General features: G+C 33.4%; 1 protein-coding gene across 3 annotated transcripts in view; it reads right to left on the reverse strand.

Moving 5' to 3' along the window:
- LOC147067061 (uncharacterized) overlaps nucleotides 1-19,426 on the reverse strand; it is a 36,210-nt gene that overhangs the window by 9,568 nt on the left and 7,216 nt on the right. The window contains exons 6-16 of one of the 3 annotated variants that reach the window (XM_085954440.1): nucleotides 16,536-16,632; nucleotides 16,080-16,231; nucleotides 15,657-15,798; nucleotides 15,045-15,197; nucleotides 13,901-14,048; nucleotides 12,611-12,734; nucleotides 12,345-12,462; nucleotides 11,542-11,679; nucleotides 9,682-9,820; nucleotides 6,306-6,447; nucleotides 454-594 (exon numbers count right to left, since the gene is read on the reverse strand). In XM_085954440.1, coding sequence (XP_085810566.1) covers nucleotides 454-594; nucleotides 6,306-6,447; nucleotides 9,682-9,820; nucleotides 11,542-11,679; nucleotides 12,345-12,462; nucleotides 12,611-12,734; nucleotides 13,901-14,048; nucleotides 15,045-15,197; nucleotides 15,657-15,798; nucleotides 16,080-16,231; nucleotides 16,536-16,632 — 1,494 coding nt within the window. The remainder of the gene's footprint in view (nucleotides 1-453; nucleotides 595-6,305; nucleotides 6,448-9,681; nucleotides 9,821-11,541; nucleotides 11,680-12,344; nucleotides 12,463-12,610; nucleotides 12,735-13,900; nucleotides 14,049-15,044; nucleotides 15,198-15,656; nucleotides 15,799-16,079; nucleotides 16,232-16,535; nucleotides 16,633-19,426) is intronic. The other 2 variants (XM_085954442.1, XM_085954441.1) reach the window with 2 other exon arrangements.

A 19,426-nucleotide genomic window follows, 5' to 3' on the forward strand; every position in this document is an offset into this window, starting at 1 on the left:
TATTTTAATGGTTTTGGGTTCTCGACTGGAGCTGTGACATATTTTTTATTGCTTTTTTAGTATAGAACAAAGACGATAATGAAATTCATGCGTAGTTATGGTGCGTCATACGATTTTTGAGGCAGGTGCCGGGTTAAAGTCGGGCGAGGGAACTCGCGAAATTTGTATGTGCGGCCTGTCGATTACGGCCTCATAGAGCGAGATAACTCGCTGAAGGCATAGAACCGGTTTAAGAGATTCATGTTAAAATAAATACAGTGAAAGAAGCATATTCGAATTTTGCGAAAGCAAACCCACGCAGTAACAAGGTTTATTGTATCTCCTCAACATTTTTATAGATATTGCACTTACAATGATACCATACCATTTGCAGTATTGGTGAATATCATTTTGAATGTTTCTATTAAATTGTTAATATCTTGACCTAGTAATATACATAGTAAGCAATCTCACCTGTGCGTGCATATGCGCATACAAAAGCGGTTTTCTCATAAAACCGGCTCCACAATCAAGACACTCATAAGGTTTTTTGTCAGAATGAACGAATCGGTGAGCATTTCTATTGTCACGGGAATTAAATGCTTTGCCGCACACCTGCCAAAACACCATAATAATATTAGGTATATAATATTTATATTAATATAAATTACACACCAACATGGTTGATTTATACATTTTGTTAGTGGTTCAGCACTTGTACTGTCATGTTATTGCATTTTTTATATAACTTTTAAGACGAGGTTGTATTCTACGGAGTTTTTATTATTCAATATATTTTAAGTGATTAAATCATAACAATCAAAACTATTTCATTTATTCAACGAATAATTTACAATATTTGAGAATGTAACATTCTTGATATGTATTAAACATACCTACAAAATTTGAAAACACCTCATATAATACATAAGTACTAGAAAAAACTTTTTTTTTTTTTAAATATGACACCCGATGAGACATGAACCTGTAACAATTGGATTGTAACTGGGTGGTAAAGCACACTTGCGTGAATCTATATAATTATTATCTGAGGTGTTTCCAAACTGCTTTTCTTGGACAATAATTGAAACACAATGGTCTAAATTAGTCTCAAGTTCAGAGGTACTTCAATGGACAATGGCTCTCGTGGTGCAGTGGGTAAGGCGCTGGCCTTCCACCCGAGAGTTCTGGGTTCGATTCCCGGTCATGACAAAAACATTTATGTGTTTTTCTCAAAGCCTGGGTGTTTGTGATTGTTCAAAATTACTAACAACCACCTTGTACGAAAAAGCAAGGACATGGTTATTAATAATTCAAAAAAAAAAAAAAAAAAAAAATGGACAAATAGATGGATAATAAGTATATTGAACTGTTGAAAAAAAAACACTGAACATTCTGACAACTTAATGAAAATTCAATAAAACATTTAGTTACTATTCACAAAAATATAGTAGGTAACTATCTTTTAAAAAATTATTTTGTTACAATTCATTAATGTTCTTCAACACGAAAGTGTCAAAAAAAATTGTTCACTGAAACTTCCCTTTAATATTTCTCCAGTTTCCCGATTTCCAGGTATGGTTACAATTTTTATACGATTTTCCCTATTGTTATGCAATAGAGACAATGGCCTATTTCAAGGCTATTCCATATATAGTTTACAGCTGTACAGGTGTCATAGAAATCGTCATTTTTTACCATACATCCTGCAATTGCATTTATCCAGGAAACAGTAAAACATTTTGTTTCAATGTAGTGGAGTTCCAAAATTCATTTATGAGGTATGAAAATTTTTCTGTTATATGTTAATTGATTTTTGAAATATAGATAGATAAAATAATGTCATTGAAACTAGAAAATTTTGTAACTCCAAAAACACTACTTACTTTACAGGAGAGACAAAAAATATTTTGGCTTCCTATACAAATATATCGTGGGTCGGGATGTGTAGTCAGGTAAGTCACAAAACAGCAAAAATGAGATATGAATGCCACTATACTAAAAAAAAAATTATCTTTCGTTGTGTGTAGTCAGTTAAGCCGTACGTCTCACCATTGGCGACATGCAGTTTCAGTCAAAACATATTTTTTATTTTACGGGGTGTGTACACAGTTAAGTCACATGAGTAGTCAGATAAGTCAACATTTTGTGTGACTTACCTTATTACTCATAGTTGGCTTACCTTCAAACGTCATACCTACTCAGTGTTGATTTTGGTGAATCTAACGTATTTTTTAAGATGTTTTGAGAAATTTTGAAAAAAAATAACAACAGAACCTAAGTAAAATAGTCATATTATAATAAATTATGACTTATATAAATAAGTATGTGTATTATTTGTAAATAATAAAAAATATCCCAAATTTATCGAATTTGATTTATTTAAATCTAAAAACACGTACACAATATCCAAACAAATAATCTTGCTTCTAGGTACAACCACATACGCCAATAACTTGTATGTTGACGATTCAATTGATAGCATAAAAGATCCTGATTTTAATATTCAAGAATTATTACAGTCTAATTTACCAACATTGAAGAGCCCCGCCCTTCATGCTCAAATAGTGCTTCCACGATTACACATCACAACAATGTTTTAACCTGTTACCCTCGTTCTCGATTGTAATATCGAGAAGTAATAATCACCAAAAATGTAACTTAAGGGATGATACAAAGCCTTCAGAAATGATAAAAAAGTTGCACAAAATACTGGAAAAAGTTACACAACAAGTACCTACAATGGAAGTTATGAATACGAAAAAAAGTTGTATCAGACAAAGCGAACCAGGAAAACAACATTATCGCCAAGTAACAGTTCAATATTACTTGACTGTTGAACTGCTACGGAAACCAATTTGTAAAGGTTGTACATTAAAAACATTAAGGGGGGACATGCTCGTCGAAGGTCAAAATTGAGTTTTTATTGTATTTTCAAACCATGATCCTGGACACTCCTTAAACGTTGTAGATAATCTATTTATATAATTTTGAAGCCTTATTATCCTTTATAGTTATTTTAAACATTTGATGACTGCATAAAGTATTTTTGTTACATAAAATAGTATTCTTTTAAACCTCTCGCTCTAATGTTTTAGAATATAGTCATATTTCGGTACATAACTGTGCAGTGGTGTTAAGATTTTTTACATTTATTAATTTTTAAACGCATTTATAAAACCATTAGTATAATTTATTAAGAGATAATTTTTGTAAAATATTCACGATAAAAAATTATATTGATAATCTCTGTGATCCCAAATTTGACAAGAATTAGGCATTTTATTATTCAAAAAATTGGCAAGATTAACACATTTGAAGATGATTCTAAAGATATTTATTATAAGCTATGTCTTTGACCATTCAAGTGTGATAAACATCCTATGAATAATGATTGCTTTATAATAATTATTGACCTAAGAATAAGGTAGTGTTTTTTTGAAATACGCCATTTCTTTTGTCATTTTCTAGTAGTTAAGCTACAACATAAATTGACAAACTATAATTAAAATAGAGAGTAAAATTTTGTTAACGCGCGTGTTTGAACATGTACCTAACCGATTTATTTTTTATTTTTTTTTAAACGGTACATGTTCAAACACGCGCGTCAATATCATTTTACTCCCTACTTCAATTATAGTTTGTCAATTTATGGCTACGGCCGTATATTGTAGCTTAACCACTGGGGAATGACAAAAGAAATGGCGTATTTCAAAAAAACACTACCTTATTCTTAGGTCAATAATTATTATAAAGCAATCATTATTCATAGGATGTTTATCACACTTGAATGGTCAAAGACATAGCTTATAATAAGTATCTTTAGAATCATCTTCAAATGTGTTTATCTTGCCGATTTTTTGAATAATAAAATGCCTAATTCTTGTCAAATTTGGGATCACAGAGATTATCAATATAATTTTTTATCGTGAATATTTTACAAAAATTATCTCGTAATAAATTATACTAATGGTTTTATAAATGCGTTTAAAAATTAATAAATGTAAAAAATCTTAACACCACTGCACAGTTATGTACCGAAATATGACTATATTCTAAAACATTAGAGCGAGAGGTTTAAAAGAATACTATTTTATGTAACAAAAATACTTTATGCAGTCATCAAATGTTTAAAATAACTATAAAGGATAATAAGGCTTCAAAATTATATAAATAGATTATCTACAACGTTTAAGGAGTGTCCAGGATCATGGTTTGAAAATACAATAAAAACTCAATTTTGACCTACGACGAGCACGTGGGCCGTTAAGTGAAAGTTACAATTTTTTTGAATATGTTTTGAAAAAAAAACGTGCGACTACTTCCGGTAGACTTATTCAAGAATATGCAAGAGGAAAAATATCTCTAAAAACAAAGATAGCGAAGAAGATAGGCAAATAGCAAATACACATACACTCTCAACTCCATCAGTATAAGATTCATAGCTCTAGAAAGGACTGTCAGAAAATACTTACCGCCACATTTGACAATAATTGTGATGTATTCTCAATATTTGAAGAGTTATTAGCTCTAATCCCATCAATATTCGTTTATATGCAGAAATATTCCATGGCATGAACTCAATATTCAAACGGCCAAATAAGGATACTTGCCAAAAATGCGATAAACTTAACTTAATTAAGAATTCCACCAACGATGAAGAAAGAAATAAAAATCGTTTGGAATAGAAAGAGCATCATGACGAAGCTGACTTTGTATATTCAGCTAAAAGTTGTGATAAAAAGTACTTGCAAGATTCCTCTTGCCAAATTGTAACATTTGACATGCAGCAAAATTTCCTTGCCTTTTACAAACGATATTTGACAGGGCATGATTGTGATAATAACCAGGGATATTGCTATGTGTACCATGAGACTCTCGCTAATAGAAAAGCTAACGATATCGCTTCATGCCTGTTCAAATACTTAACCAAGGGGATACATGATAATATTAAGCATTATGATCATGTATTCTGATAGATGTGTGGGTCAAAACAAAAATAGCTACGTAACTGTAATGTGCATGATAGCAGTAAAACATTCTGAGACTTTAAGCAAAATTGATCACACTTTTTAGTCCCTGGCCACACAGATATGGAGTGCGATAGTGACCATCACATAATTGAGAAGAAAAAAAAGAAATTTAGTGGAACGATCGAACATCCTCATGATTGGGCCAAATCAATGTGTGAGGCTGCAAAGAAAAATCCTTTTAAAGTCACTGAAATGACGCGTGCAGATTTTTTTAACTACTTGGATCGATTAAAAGGACCATTGCCACTCAGAAAAATAGACACATATGGGAATAATTTTGTTTGGAGAGATATTAAGTGGCTTCAATTCAACAAACACGAACCGGGAATAGTTAAATTTAAAAGAACTCTCGACGAGACGACTGCATTTTAACAAATTTCATATATAAGACGAGACAAGACGAAAGATTTGATAGACTTACTTCCATACATTTCACCGTATTATAGAGAATTTTATGAGTCACTTGAGACATCTGAGATAGTCAACGATATTTAACCTGATACCATTGAAGAAATCCGTACTGAAGTTTAATGATAACGATGAACCATTATAATATTCAGGTTTGTGTGCCTTTTCACTACTTAAATAACATTAAAGTAAAAAAAAGTTATAAAAATGCTACTTTTAAATTTATATAATATTTTGTTCAATAAACCAATAAGATTTATGTCTAAAATGTGTGTTTTATTGCTAATATTAGTCGGATTAACATGAAAAAATAACAATATTACATTGTGCGTAGTAAGGTAAGTCAATCATTTCTTGTGCAAATCCAGTTAAGTCAATTCCCTTTTTTTTAAACCAATTAAGTTTTAATGAAACAAAATAGTTAGAATACTTCTAGGACTTATAATTGAAAGCCAATTACATGTACTTTGATTTGTTACCCATAAAAAAACATAACTATTATTAGGGGAATGTGGGGAATTTTTTGAACTTTGTTTTTGCTATATCTCAAAATGACAATTTGTGACTTATCTGACTTCACATCCCGACCCACGATATGGTTTTGGAGTTGAATCATTCATGATTTAACAATCTTACAATTTTTTTGGAATTACAAAATTTGCAAGATGGATAGATATTATCAACGGCCACTAGATGGCATTCAAAGTCAATTTTCGATTAAAACAGAGTTACACAATTTTCTAGTTTCGAAAGACAAATGTAGGGTAGGTATGTAGACATTAAATTTGTTAATAAAAATCTATTTTTTGGAACAAAATAGGGATTACGAATTATACAAGATAATATGGTAAATTATAGAGATGGGAGTGGTCATTCATGATTTACCTCACAGGTGTATGGTTTTTCTCCGCTGTGTATTCTCTGATGCTTCTTGAAGTGCTCAGGATAAACAAAAGTGGCCTCACATATGCTGCATCTATACGGCCTCTCACCCGTATGAGACGCTTTTGTGTGATATTCTAAAAGTCTACAAAAACATAATATAAGTAAAGAAATTTCAGTAAATTATCATTTTCGATTATAACAAAGTGAAGGTTATAATAACATACTATTTTTGAACCGGAAATGGTTGTCTATTGGGTTATTGCTCTGGGTAAACTATGTAATAGTTTTCTGGCATAATACAAACAATTTTTTCTGCATCCAGATATGAAGGCAGTTCCATAAGTTCGCAGAATGGGACAGAAAGAAAAGAATATGTATATAATATGTTTTATATTTTTATTTTTTAATATAATCTCCTCGGACATGAATACACTTCTTAGATCTATCGATTAATATTTCTAAACCTTCATAAAAATAATTTTCCGATTTGTCTTCAAAATGCTCCTACACGGCTGCCTATAGGGACACATCATCATCAAAATGTTTTCCGTGTAAGTCTTTCTTCAAATCAAACTTCGAATATTAGCGTGTCTTCTGATATTGGTGCCTTTTGGTTTATATTCTTTTAACAGAATTCCTTGTGAATCCCAAAACAATGTTTCCACCCTTCCCAGCCGATGGTACGACCTTAAACTACTTGGGGGCTGAACCACCCTTTTTATGCTTTTATACTTTTACTATACTTTTTCCCTGTTTTGTGAGGAATTTAATTATTGCATGGAGCTCAATATTTGACATTTTTTAAATTATCATAGACTTGCATTTAAGTGGTTCACAAGCATAGTGAACCAAGTCCATTCTGGTTAGTTTTGAGTAAACTTGGTTCAAACATACATATTTGATTATTTCTAATTCTGTAAAGGTATGATTGCAATTCTGTTGAGTACATTTGTTGGACTTACTTTGTACAAAAGCACTTTTCTGTTAAAATTGAAACATTAACATAAACATTTTTTTATGGACTTGGTTCACTTTGTTTGTGAATTATTTTACTTTTCTTAGGAGCAAATAGAAGAATAATGACAGATGTGATATAAGTTAAATTTTATTTTATATTTTAACCCGGCCGCCGCGTCAGTTTCAATATGAAAGGGGCCCTCTCTGCTGTACCATTTTTCTAAATGCTATGCTTCGCTGTATTATGATAAATACGGCAATTAAAAATAGCTGGTATTACTGTTATCATGCCTAGATACATAAGGTTCGAAGTGCCACACTAAAAAATAGAATCGATTGTTGAATTTAGCTGTGAATACTTGAATAAAATCGTCCATAGTCCCTGTACCGAAAAATTACGCAGCCATGTTTGTGACGTAAAAACGCGTCATTGTGATTGTGCGCCAATGAAAAGAAATAAATCACTGACACTAATTTTATTTTAGTCATGTTAGAAACACTTAAAAATGCTGTTAAAAATATTGAAAATAATAGCTTTTATTGTGTCGCATATTATTACAAGTTTTATGGGTCGCGTAAAGTTGAGTCCACAGTGGTTGAAATATTGTAATAATTTCTTATGTTCTTTTTTGAGTGTAATTTGGATTTTTACTAGATTAAACTTTTCAGTTTTATTGAGCATTGTGTTATGTTAGTGATTGTCGTTTTATGTTTTATAAAAAAAACAATATTTATTTTGTAAAATCTGCTGCGTGCTTGTAAAAGTGCTATAAAAACATTTTTTGCGTGAGGTTTTAAAATTTTATAAACATTAAATTGCATACAAAGATAATATGTAATATAGTTGAAAAGTCAATATTCCATGATTTACATTTTATATTATGTTGTATACCCGTGTGTTTTTTCTTATACTTACGTTTATTTATACGTTTTATATATTCCTTCATAGTAGTTCGTAATTTATTGGTAAAACTCGCAATCGTCCTAACTAAAATATAATAAAATATTATATTTTTTCATTCCGTGTGGACGTATCTTTACGACATATTTATGACTTTCAATAACGAGCTCGATTTATGACTTTCAAACAATTGGGGTGACACATGACGACATGACCATGAGTAATAAAAATAAATGACATAATCCAGAACACAAGTTCAAGTACATATTTATAAATATTTCGACGACACAGGTTCGGTTTTTTGGTTGTATTTTATTCCCGCAAACATGGTGTTGTAAAGATCGCGGTGAATATTCAACTTGACACGATAAATCACTCGGCGCACACTCAACTCGAATGAAAATATTTTGTATACCTAGTCCGCAGGCGCTGTAAAATACCGCGTAGATTTGAACTGATGCAATCGTACCGGCGAATCTCAATAGATCGAGAGGGTTCGAAAGATCGATGTTTATGAAATTAAAACAACATATTTTTGACAAAGTTATATAGGTGGAAGTAGGCGGATGGATCGGGCTATTTTTTAATAAAATTCTCAATGCCGCATGAAAAATATTTCTTGCGTTATCCACAGGTCAAGGTTTGCGTATCTGACTGCTATACGGTCGCCCATGTGTTACGTACTAGCTGTATCCTACTGGAATACGGTCGCCGGGAAAGGGTTAATACCTTAAAATTGTGCTATATTTACGATCCTACTCGAAAACATTGATGCCTGATATATTTATTACCACTTGAGAAGTGCACCATGCAGTGCATACAATATAACGCCAAAAAGAGCTTATGGAATTTATTTGTTCGAATTTTTTTAACATTATGACTGATTTATTACGGGTTTTTAATGTTAATCTTAATGTATCTAGGTGTCCAATGAGTAGTAAAACTTATTTTTTATTGCCATTTATATTCCGAAGCACAGCAGTTAAACAATACGAAAAAATGAGTCGCAGAGAATAAATTCGTCATACTAAAATCGGCACGAGTACTGGGTTAAGGACTTGGTCCATTCTAGCTCGGAAGGATATTCATTTCTTCCGACCGCTCCAAACAATCAACGTTATTTATGATGAAACTAGTCAACGTAGGACTACGGTCACTATTGCAGTTAATAAATTAAAGCTTTTCGCACATCTTTTATGCAGTAATCTCAAAAATTATATTTTTGGATTTGGTTCACTATGCTTGTGAAACACTCATTTGTTCTTTTGAATATTGGAAGCGATTTAATGGAATATCAGCTCGAAATTGCACAAGTATACCTAAAAATTCTTGCAACTTTCACCACCATTTCGCGAACTTATGGAACTCCCCTCGTACTTCTCATTGAAAGAAATTATTTATAGCTAGAAGGTATAATATCCAAAAAATTATATCCAATATTTTAGTGTGCACACTCACCCTTGTATATTGCACAATAAGTAATGAAGTAGTAAAATTATAAGATAATTAATCATTTACCTTCTTCTTTTAAAGCTCTTTTCACATGCTCGACATTTGTATCGCTTGTCATCATAATGCGTCGCCCGCTTATGTGATTGCAAGTTACTTCGCTGCGAAAATGTTGATCCACACAAATCACAAATATACGGCCGTTCACCTAAAAACATAATCATAACAATGCCTTTTAATATTCTAATTAAATGTGGGATATAACAGAGGTGAAATCAAGTAAGCGTGTGGTGTTTTCTGTGCCAACAGTCATGTAGTTCGGTATTTTTAATCCAAAGAAAATCTTCTCGACTTCGTTGACTATAACTGAAGTTGTAGATTCGTACAACCTTCATCCAATCTCAGTTGGTTGTGATGGAGAGAGATGGCAGTGGCGAAGGGTGGATGTAGGCTGTTAAGATTCGACATAAATAGTGCACACTAAACTTTGTCAGTCAAACGTATTTGTTTTCATTGAACTAAGAGTACAAAATCTGTAGACAGTGATTGTTAGTTTTTAAAATTCAATGAAACCCTGCCTAATCCAAGCCATAGTAGACAATAGTCAAAAAATATTTGTTTATCTATAAAAAATCTAAAATTATGGCATAATCGCCCATAGCCAGTGACGTCCCGTGGGGGTAGGCAGATTGAGCGTCGCTTGGGGGAGGCAGTTACTCGAAGGGCGGAAAATCGAGGAGAATCATTTGGAATATATAGAAATAGCTACCTAAACTTAGTAATAACGAAAATATGTTTCCATTAAAAATACAACTCACTGGTTTTGTCGAGTTCGCAATATCTAGTTTACTTCCGTTGCCCTTCGACGTCCTTGGTGACCAGAAATGACGCGTGCAGATTTGCGAATAATTACAGTCTGATATTTTGTTAGTAATGTATCCATACAACACAGTTCTTAGATATTGGACTCATGAAAGGGTGATAAAAATACTGTATAAAAAATGGGACGGCATTTTGGCACTGCCTAGGGGCGGCATTTTATCTAGGGACGTCACTGCCCATAGCATACCTAAACTAGTCTGATTTAGGCAGGGTTTAATTAAATTTTAAAAACTAACCAGCACCATCTGCAATTAGTTCATCGAATACAAAGTTTAGTGTGTACTATTTATGTTGAATCTTAAACAACCTACTACCACCCCATGCCACTGCGAGATGGTATGATGTTAATATCGATTTGTCTTCTCGTTCACAGCAATGGCCAAGTCTTCATCAATTTTATTAATTTTATTTAATTGGCCAGGAAAGTGGGGATTTTTTTTTACTTGAATAATTTTATATTCTAGATAATTAATTCTGTAAGAATATTTTGGTAGTTCTTTAAATTATTTAATTATAATTCTTTTTGACTAGTTATAGAAGTACTGGTGGGGCCTGTGTCTCCTGATGACTAGCCAATCCTGATAATCACTCAGTTAGATTTAGTTAATACACTGATTAGCCACGTGGCCACAAATCAGATAACAAGAATTACCGACACAGACATTAATGAAACTCTAACGTATAACAATCCTAATAATAATAACGATTTGCATGTTTGATGATACTGTCCGAAAAGAAGATCTAGGCAATAACCGGAAGTCGCTGGAGTCGAAGTGCGATTAACTAAATAAGAGGGGCAGTTCTTAGTTCCAGTAAATAGTTCACAGTTTTAACACGTTGACAAGAAGATCTTGTTCGACATTACATTATCTCAAAACTCCAGACATCGTTAAGTGATTTCTACTTATAATATAAAGTATTCTGGCTGTGAAACTAAAAATCCCACCCTTGCACATACAGATCTATACCCACGTCCACTGCTTCCATACTTTCACAATACAAAAAAAACAAGTGCTAAAGTACATATAAGTACTAATGTGTGTGTACCTGTGTGTGTCCTCTCGTGGTCTCTAATCTCGGCCCGGCGAGCGAAAGCCTTCCCGCAAGTCCTGCACACGTAAGGCTTGTAGCCCGTGTGGACCACTCCGTGAACTTCTAGGTTATGTTGAGTGCCAAAAGCTTTGCCTGAAACACAATGTCATTTTTAAATATCTAATTTTAAGCATCCACTCGATTCGCGCCAATGTGCTTCACCAATGAAGCCATGTGCGTCCGATTATGACAAAATTAATTGGTAGTATTTAGATATTGATGTGCTCAACAAGCTTTCCACTGCAAGATTGAATGTTAGAAATTATAAAAATAACACTTAAAGTATGTAGACAATGGAAGTACATAATACATAAATTTATTATGCATTTTGTTTTGTTATTTTAAAATCAAAGGGGTCGAAAATCGAAAAAAAAATCAAATTACAAAATGTATGACAAAAAATCAATGTTTAAAAGTGTGTTTTTGTTACAATTTTGTAACATTATTTCTGTTTCCGATACAATTTCTTTCAGATTAACATCAGTGGTGACTATTACGGTTCATTCATTGAAATTATAGAAATTACTATAAATAAATTTTATGAATTTTAGAGAATATTTTATTTTCAGTGAATTTTCGATTAATTGTGTTTGTATTAATGGGTTTTACTGTATTACTTTCCTGCTCACTCTAACACTAACATTGTCTTAAATATAAACATAAATAAATCGTTCCACAGTATTTAATGTTGTAAAGATGAAAATCTTTCTAATCCCCAAACATGGCAGAACTGAAGCATAGATGTGGTGATGACTTACCGCAGACATTACAAATATGGTCTTTGATGCCAAGATGAGTTTTCTCATGCTGTGTTAGGTTCTGCATTGTGAAGAATGATTTCCCACACTTGGCACAGGTATACGGGCGTGGCCTATCCTGTAAACAAATAAATTTTATTCTTCATTAATAAAAAATACACTGAATCATTTATTTTCGTTCAAACAGCTACATAGTTTTAGTTTCTTCTGGTGCTGTCAACCTGTCGCACGACACACAGTTGTAAGTGAGTTTAAAGAATACTTGCCATATGAGTTTTCAAATGCGACTGATAAGTATATTTGGAGGCAAAGTTCTTTCCACAGAGTTCACAATTGTACGGACGGACCCCGATGTGGATATTATTGTGCTCTTCTAGTAAGTTTTTCGACCTGAAATAGCGGAAATCGAATTAGTTTTCACTTTTGTTTGCAGAATTTATCAGGCACACTTCAAATTATACATTAAAAATTGTTTTTTTAAGGCGGAAAATTTTGTTTCAAAAAAAAAAAGTTTCATAATATTTTTTTCTGCTATTTTTACCACGGTGGGGTAGCGGCAGAGTCCACCTCTTATTGATTCGAAGACCATTTCTGTTAAAATTCCCATATTGTTTTTTCAATGTATGTTTGATCCAGAGCAAAAACCTAATGAGTCGAATTGCTAAATACCATGCCAAATAAAATATCTGTTAAAATGACATCCACCCTGTGGAGGCACATGTATACCAACATAAAATAAAAATGTTAATTTATCTTACCTAATTTAAATTAAAAGTTCATAGCATAGAGCTTGGACTATAAGCACTTGCACTTGATAGTGTTTTTGGATGGTAAAACTGGTTAGACAAAGAAAATTAATATTTTGTAAGTTGGCATATTGAACAATACGGTGACATCATCTTTGGCAGTTGGTGTTTGATAATACGATGTGATATTTGTGATTTCTACATATTTCAAACAATTATAGTTCAATGTATTTTTATATACAATAATTGACTTGGTCTGTTCTTCCACAGTCTACATTAACTTGCATTACAGTAACATTATTTTTATTACCTTCCGGAGCACCGAAGTTGTGTAGTGCTCCACTGCTCCGGATGTTTTTTTTATTATTAAATTTTCGCCATAAAATCCAATGAAAATTTTATATTTGACACTTTGCAACACCGGAAGATGCAAATAATGAAAGACAATTTGCTGTCGGAATTTTGTTTAAAATTAATAATAAAAATGGCGATTTTAATACTTATTATTTATTTTTTTTATACATATAAACCCTTTTTACCCGGAGCGGAGCAGACCCTGGAGCGGACCTGGAGCAAGTATTTGGTCCCAGAGCGGAGCAAGTCAAAAAATGGGTCCGCTCCAACGCTCTGGAATTAACTGTTTTGAGTCAATCTAAAATTGCGTGCTTACAGTATTAGACAGATGCAGGCAATATAAGTGTAATGTTTGCTGTCCAGTCATCCCGTTTTCCTGGGATCCAGTCGATGCCAGCGAATCGTCTAATACCTTTATTAGAATAATAATGTTGTCATGAAAAAAATTGTAATCACCCGAATTTTTTATTGCAGACATGGCAAGTGTGCTGCTTGTGCTGCATATGATGGACTCTTCGGTGAATCCTCAGCAGCCGCACACTGTCAAACTCTTTGACGCATATGTCACATTTGAAATCTCCTTGGACGTTCATCACATGCTCGTCTGGAAAGCAAAGAAATCCATTTCACAACATCAATCCATCTTTATAGTAAGTCAAATTAAAATTTGGCATACTGAGCATCGACAACAAATGCTCGTGAAGGACACCACAGTCCAGTGGTATAATTATGTCAGGAAAAATGTGATATACAAAAAGTTTGGACTAAAATTAGAGACAATCATATGAAGTTGATGGCGAACGTTTGGTTGAATTAGTAGCCATAGAATATTCTGTATGTGTCACAACTGTGTCTATCTTTGACAACAAATGTCAATTGACTGCGTTATGTATGACAAATGACAAGATTGCTTGCAGACCCAAACCGGCAAGGAGCGCATATGGACACTTCAATAGTATCTTCAAAGGTAACCACCAATTGTGTTATAAAAGTGAAGTGTTACCAGTGCTCACGTATGCATGTCATGAACTCCGAATGTAAGAGAAATCAAAAATTTTAAGTTAGTGGCGCAAAGTGGTATGGAAAGGTGCATGTTGTGCATAATGCGGAAAGACCACAAAAAAAAAACAATGAATACAAAAGCAGACAAGGGTACGTGATGTGATAGATGTCGCTAAACAGATGAAATGGCAATAGGTTGGATGACACGTTGCTCGGCGAGTAGACAACCACTGGATAAATGCCGTCATGCATTGGTACCCAAGCGGCACCAAACGACCACAGAGATGCCTTAAAACCTGCAGGATAAGCAAACTTATAAAACTCTGTGGATGTATGCGGCAGCAAAGAACTAGGGATCGAGAAGAGCGGAGGGAGCTAGGGGGGGCCTTCAGATAGTAGTGGATTGACCCCGGAAAATGATGACGATCACAGTGAAAATAGCAGCTATAATTTTTTTATAGCCACCATAATGGTCTATTTTGACATTTTGCTATAATGTACTTACAGATTAAGGGAATCTAAATTGTGTTCAAATTCTTTCAGAAGAGCAAATGTATAAAACATTTTCAAGTGTTAATCAATCGAAAGATCTTCTTACCAAGATGTTGTGAAAGCTCCAACTTTTTCTTGAATACATCGCCGCAAATATCACAAATGTAAATTTTTTCATCGTGATCCATTTTCATATGCTGAATTATTGCTTTACAGTCGCCAGTGAATACATCTGATGCAGATGCTTCATCATCACCATCTGTGGAAAAAACCATTACATCAGAATAACACAATCAGTTTTCAAAACAAGTATTCAGAGAATCGAATTCGATAATGTTGAATAATATAATGGAACGTTATATCACATATTGAGTAATTAATAACGTATTCTGAAAATCTTCTGGACCCAGTTATATACCATGAATTAAAAATATGGCCACCCAGCGCATTCAGTAAACAGGATGGGAGGAAAATAGATATCATCCAGAAAAGTGCTGAGAAAAATCTTTCAAACTATGTATTAAAGAAAATAGCATTTTAAGTTAATATTATATAATGGCGAGCTATATTCACTTGTTTGATGGATCAGTCATGTAAATAGAAAGTCGGAGAAGCTGCTGAACGGCCGAGACTGAGATGGCTGAACCAGGCAACAGAAAAATTGACAATCCAATCCGAGTTTGATGTTTAAATTAAACCAGTGTCATAAATCACTTACCTAAAACCCTCTCATCACCTGACTTGTTTCCGTTTGCCTCGGAGACGGTCAAATCGTCTTCTCTTTTCTCAGGGTAATCAGATGACTTTTGTTTACTGTGACATAACAGGCATTCATAAAGGTCTCCCACCATCTTCACCATCTATAGAAAAAACATTTATATTCAATCAAATTCATAATATCACATTATAGTCAGTGGAAAAGAACAAATTCAATGTGCCTTCGAAAATTCCTTAACCAATGAATACTTTTTCTTAAACTTGTAAGAGTTTGCATTTACATTATATACAAAACAAACTATAATTCTTATCAACAGTTTTTGATTATGATCATTTTAATTCTTCAAATATGAACCTACAAAATAGTCCAAATTAGCCCTTTTAATGAACAACCAACGGTGTGCTCATCTGAAAAATTACTTACAGCTTGCGGGTTATCCAGGTATGCTTTCGTTATATCCTTTTCATCCCCCGAAGAAGGTTTTTCATCGCCAGTTAATTTATTCTCTTTTTTCGACTTGTACAAAACTTTTCCAAGTACAGAGTTAGGAACCAACTTGATGAAACCTTTCCGATCTGAAAATATATTTATAATCACGTAAGTGACAGAACGCTATTGTTCCATTTTAAGAGATAATGTAGTTAAGAACACACTTTGAATGCCACCGGCTGAAGGCATGAGACAGTACTTGTTTGTAAACTATTAAAGTTACACAAAATAATATGGATATAATTTTTATAGTAAATTAAATTTATGAAAATAAATATATTGTAGTCTTAACCGTTTTAGAGATAACAGCAAATAACTGCTTTTCGGGTAAATTTTTTCAAGATAAATAAATTCAAGCTAGTATTACAAAATGAATTTCAATATCATTACCATTACCATTACCATGCTCCAATTCTTCATAGTCATCGTTGTCACACTCCTCGTCCTCCTCACAATCTTCATCATGCGACGGTAAAACCATTTCCATCTGAAACATTTCACACCATTTATAAGAAGACTGACTGCCGTACTGGAGAGGATACCTATTTGACTTGAAATTGGCAGGCTACAAACAATGCAGGTTCGACAGGCACTGAACGGAACAAAACGGAATACAATTTCGCCAGAGACGCTAATGCTAGAAACACATTACCACCATGTAATGTGAGTTCATGTGCTTATAATCATCAAAACATTCAATACTAAAACTGACAACCTACAAAAATATTGTGTCTATCATCTGTCATTTGTAGCTCCCTTTTGATGTGACTCAACAATGTGTAAACTTGCGGGGGAAAAAAAACAAAGAGTGTATCACACGTCAGGTTGGTAATGTGACGTGACATCAGTGAGATGACCTTAGTGTGGTCTGATACATTTTGGCAGATTTTGCAAATTGACACTATTCGTTTTATGCTCAAGTGCTACGGGATGGAAGCATCTGTCCAGCATGTAAAATACCCATAAAAGTAAAACGATATTTCACACACTGTGAGCTCACGTGACATGATGATAATGTGTTTCTCGCATAGTTCACTTCTGGAGTACCTGGACGATTTTCCAACGGTTAACCAGATTCACTAATACATGGTAGGTATATTTTTTTTATTTTATTACAACGTTTTTCTTAGCTCATATTCTTATTTGTCCGGTGGTTGTTTGTCCGGTACCAATCTTGCAATCGATTTTTAACTAACTTCCCGACTAGCTAGACATTTGAAACGTTTAGAAATATATCAGAACACGATGCCAATGCATTTTTTTAATACTTTTAGCCATCTTTAAGTAGAATTTAATTCATTTTCAGTTAATTCTCTTTTGTATGAAAAGTTATTTTGGAAGAAATCCGTAATCCAATCCACTATTATTGGTTGCTAGGGGGTCCTAGCAACTAAATTATTAATATATACGTGCGTTACTATGGAAATCAATATGAAATGACATTTCATTATACAGTATTTCTATCAAGTACACATTTTTTTGATCGTTTCAACACGTTCGGTGAGTCGGACACGGCTCCCGTGTCCATACAAAAATTGTAGCCCCGCGTCAGTCACGGCAGCCGTGTTCATGTGTTGCTTTCAATGTTAGCAACCAAATATTCTACAGCATGTCTACAATTGTTATTTAGTCTTAGCACCCTTAGCACTGTAAAAAATCTTTCAGTGTTAGTAAGTACTTGCCACGATTCGGACGTTTCGGGACATTTCATTGAAACTCTCATGTAAAGGCTTGTTCACACTAGTGTAATCGGAATACGTACATCAAACGACTTATTATATTTTGTTGAAATATTGTTTACAGTTGTAAATTGGTTTTGTTTTATCAGTTTTTTTTATTATTTTGTAAATTGTGTATTTTTTATACCAAGTATATATTATTTTCTAAATTCCGTGTGAATATAAACTTTATCCGACGTATTAGTGCATGTGATCCCTTGTGTTTTAGTGATATAGTGATTTTCATTTTTTTCCCACTGACAATGGATCGGCCATCGTGTTCAAAAAGGCAAAGAGTAGAAGAAAGCGATGACCAAATGTACGATAGTGATTTTGATAATATTGTATATTGTATTGATAATATATCGTTGGTTTTATGGCACGGTCGCCTAATTATTCGGCAATACATGAAAGGCAAAAAAGCAAAATATGGCATCAAACTTTACATGCTCGGAGAGTCTGGTGGTTTAGCCCTAAAACTTATTGTTTATGGCATATTAGCAGATACGGAATTGGGGGGGGAGCCCATACCAAAAAAAGTTGTCCGAAAATTAATTGAAGGTAAAACACGAATCGGTCATTCTGTTTTCATGGACAACTACTATAAAAGTGTTCCACTGACTGAGGATTTACTCCAATATAAGACATTTGTCACGGGAACCCTAAGGACCAATAGAAAGGCTAATCCTGATACGGTTGTCAATAAAAAACTTAAAACTGGTGAACGTATTAGCCAGTACACGGATATGGGTATATGCGTTACAAAATGGAAAGACCGTCGAGAAGTAGTTACCATATCATCAGAATTCGATGGTGATATAACCGACACGTCCAATAGATTAGGAAAGTTATGTAAAAAACCTAAGATAGTAATTGAGTACAACCGTTATATGAGTGGAATCGACTATTATGATCAGATGTTGGCATATTACCCTTGTCAACGTAAAACTATAAGGTGGTACAAAAAATTGGGCATTCATTTATTACAAACAATACTTTTGAATGCGCATTATCTATATAATTCCGAAAATCCAAAAATGTCCTTGTACGATTTCAGACTATCGGTAATTAGAAAACTACTTGGCCCACCTCTGCTTACCTTGCCGAAACAGTCCAAGCAGTGCACTTACCAAGTATCTGTGAAAAGGATAGTGCAGGAAACACAACGAAGCGAAGGTGTAAACATTAAACATTGCTGGAATACTACCAAACAACGAAAAGCTTTGTTGTTCCATGGTCCTGATTGCCCGAATAAACCTGGGTGGTATTTAGAACCCTGTTTTCGACTATATCACGGACAAATTTAGTTTTGGTCAGAGTGAATCAGAAATTTATTCCATAAATATATGCAAGTCATAATATTTTTTTGTCTCGATTTATATGTATCTTCACAGATTTTTTAAAATGTACATAAACAAATGTGAATCTTACATTCCAACGTCCTTTCAAAGTAATATCATATATTGTAGTGTATTGTGATAGTGTAAATTACGTTTCAACTATTTTTATATCATAGTGTCTTTTTCGTGAACTTTTTCAACAATAAGAAATATCATCAACAAC

Source organism: Rhyacophila brunnea, unplaced genomic scaffold, assembly GCF_057557595.1.
Source record: "Rhyacophila brunnea isolate RB1 unplaced genomic scaffold, BYU_Rbru_1.0 scaffold_4, whole genome shotgun sequence".
NCBI classification, from domain to species: Eukaryota; Metazoa; Arthropoda; class Insecta; order Trichoptera; family Rhyacophilidae; genus Rhyacophila; species Rhyacophila brunnea.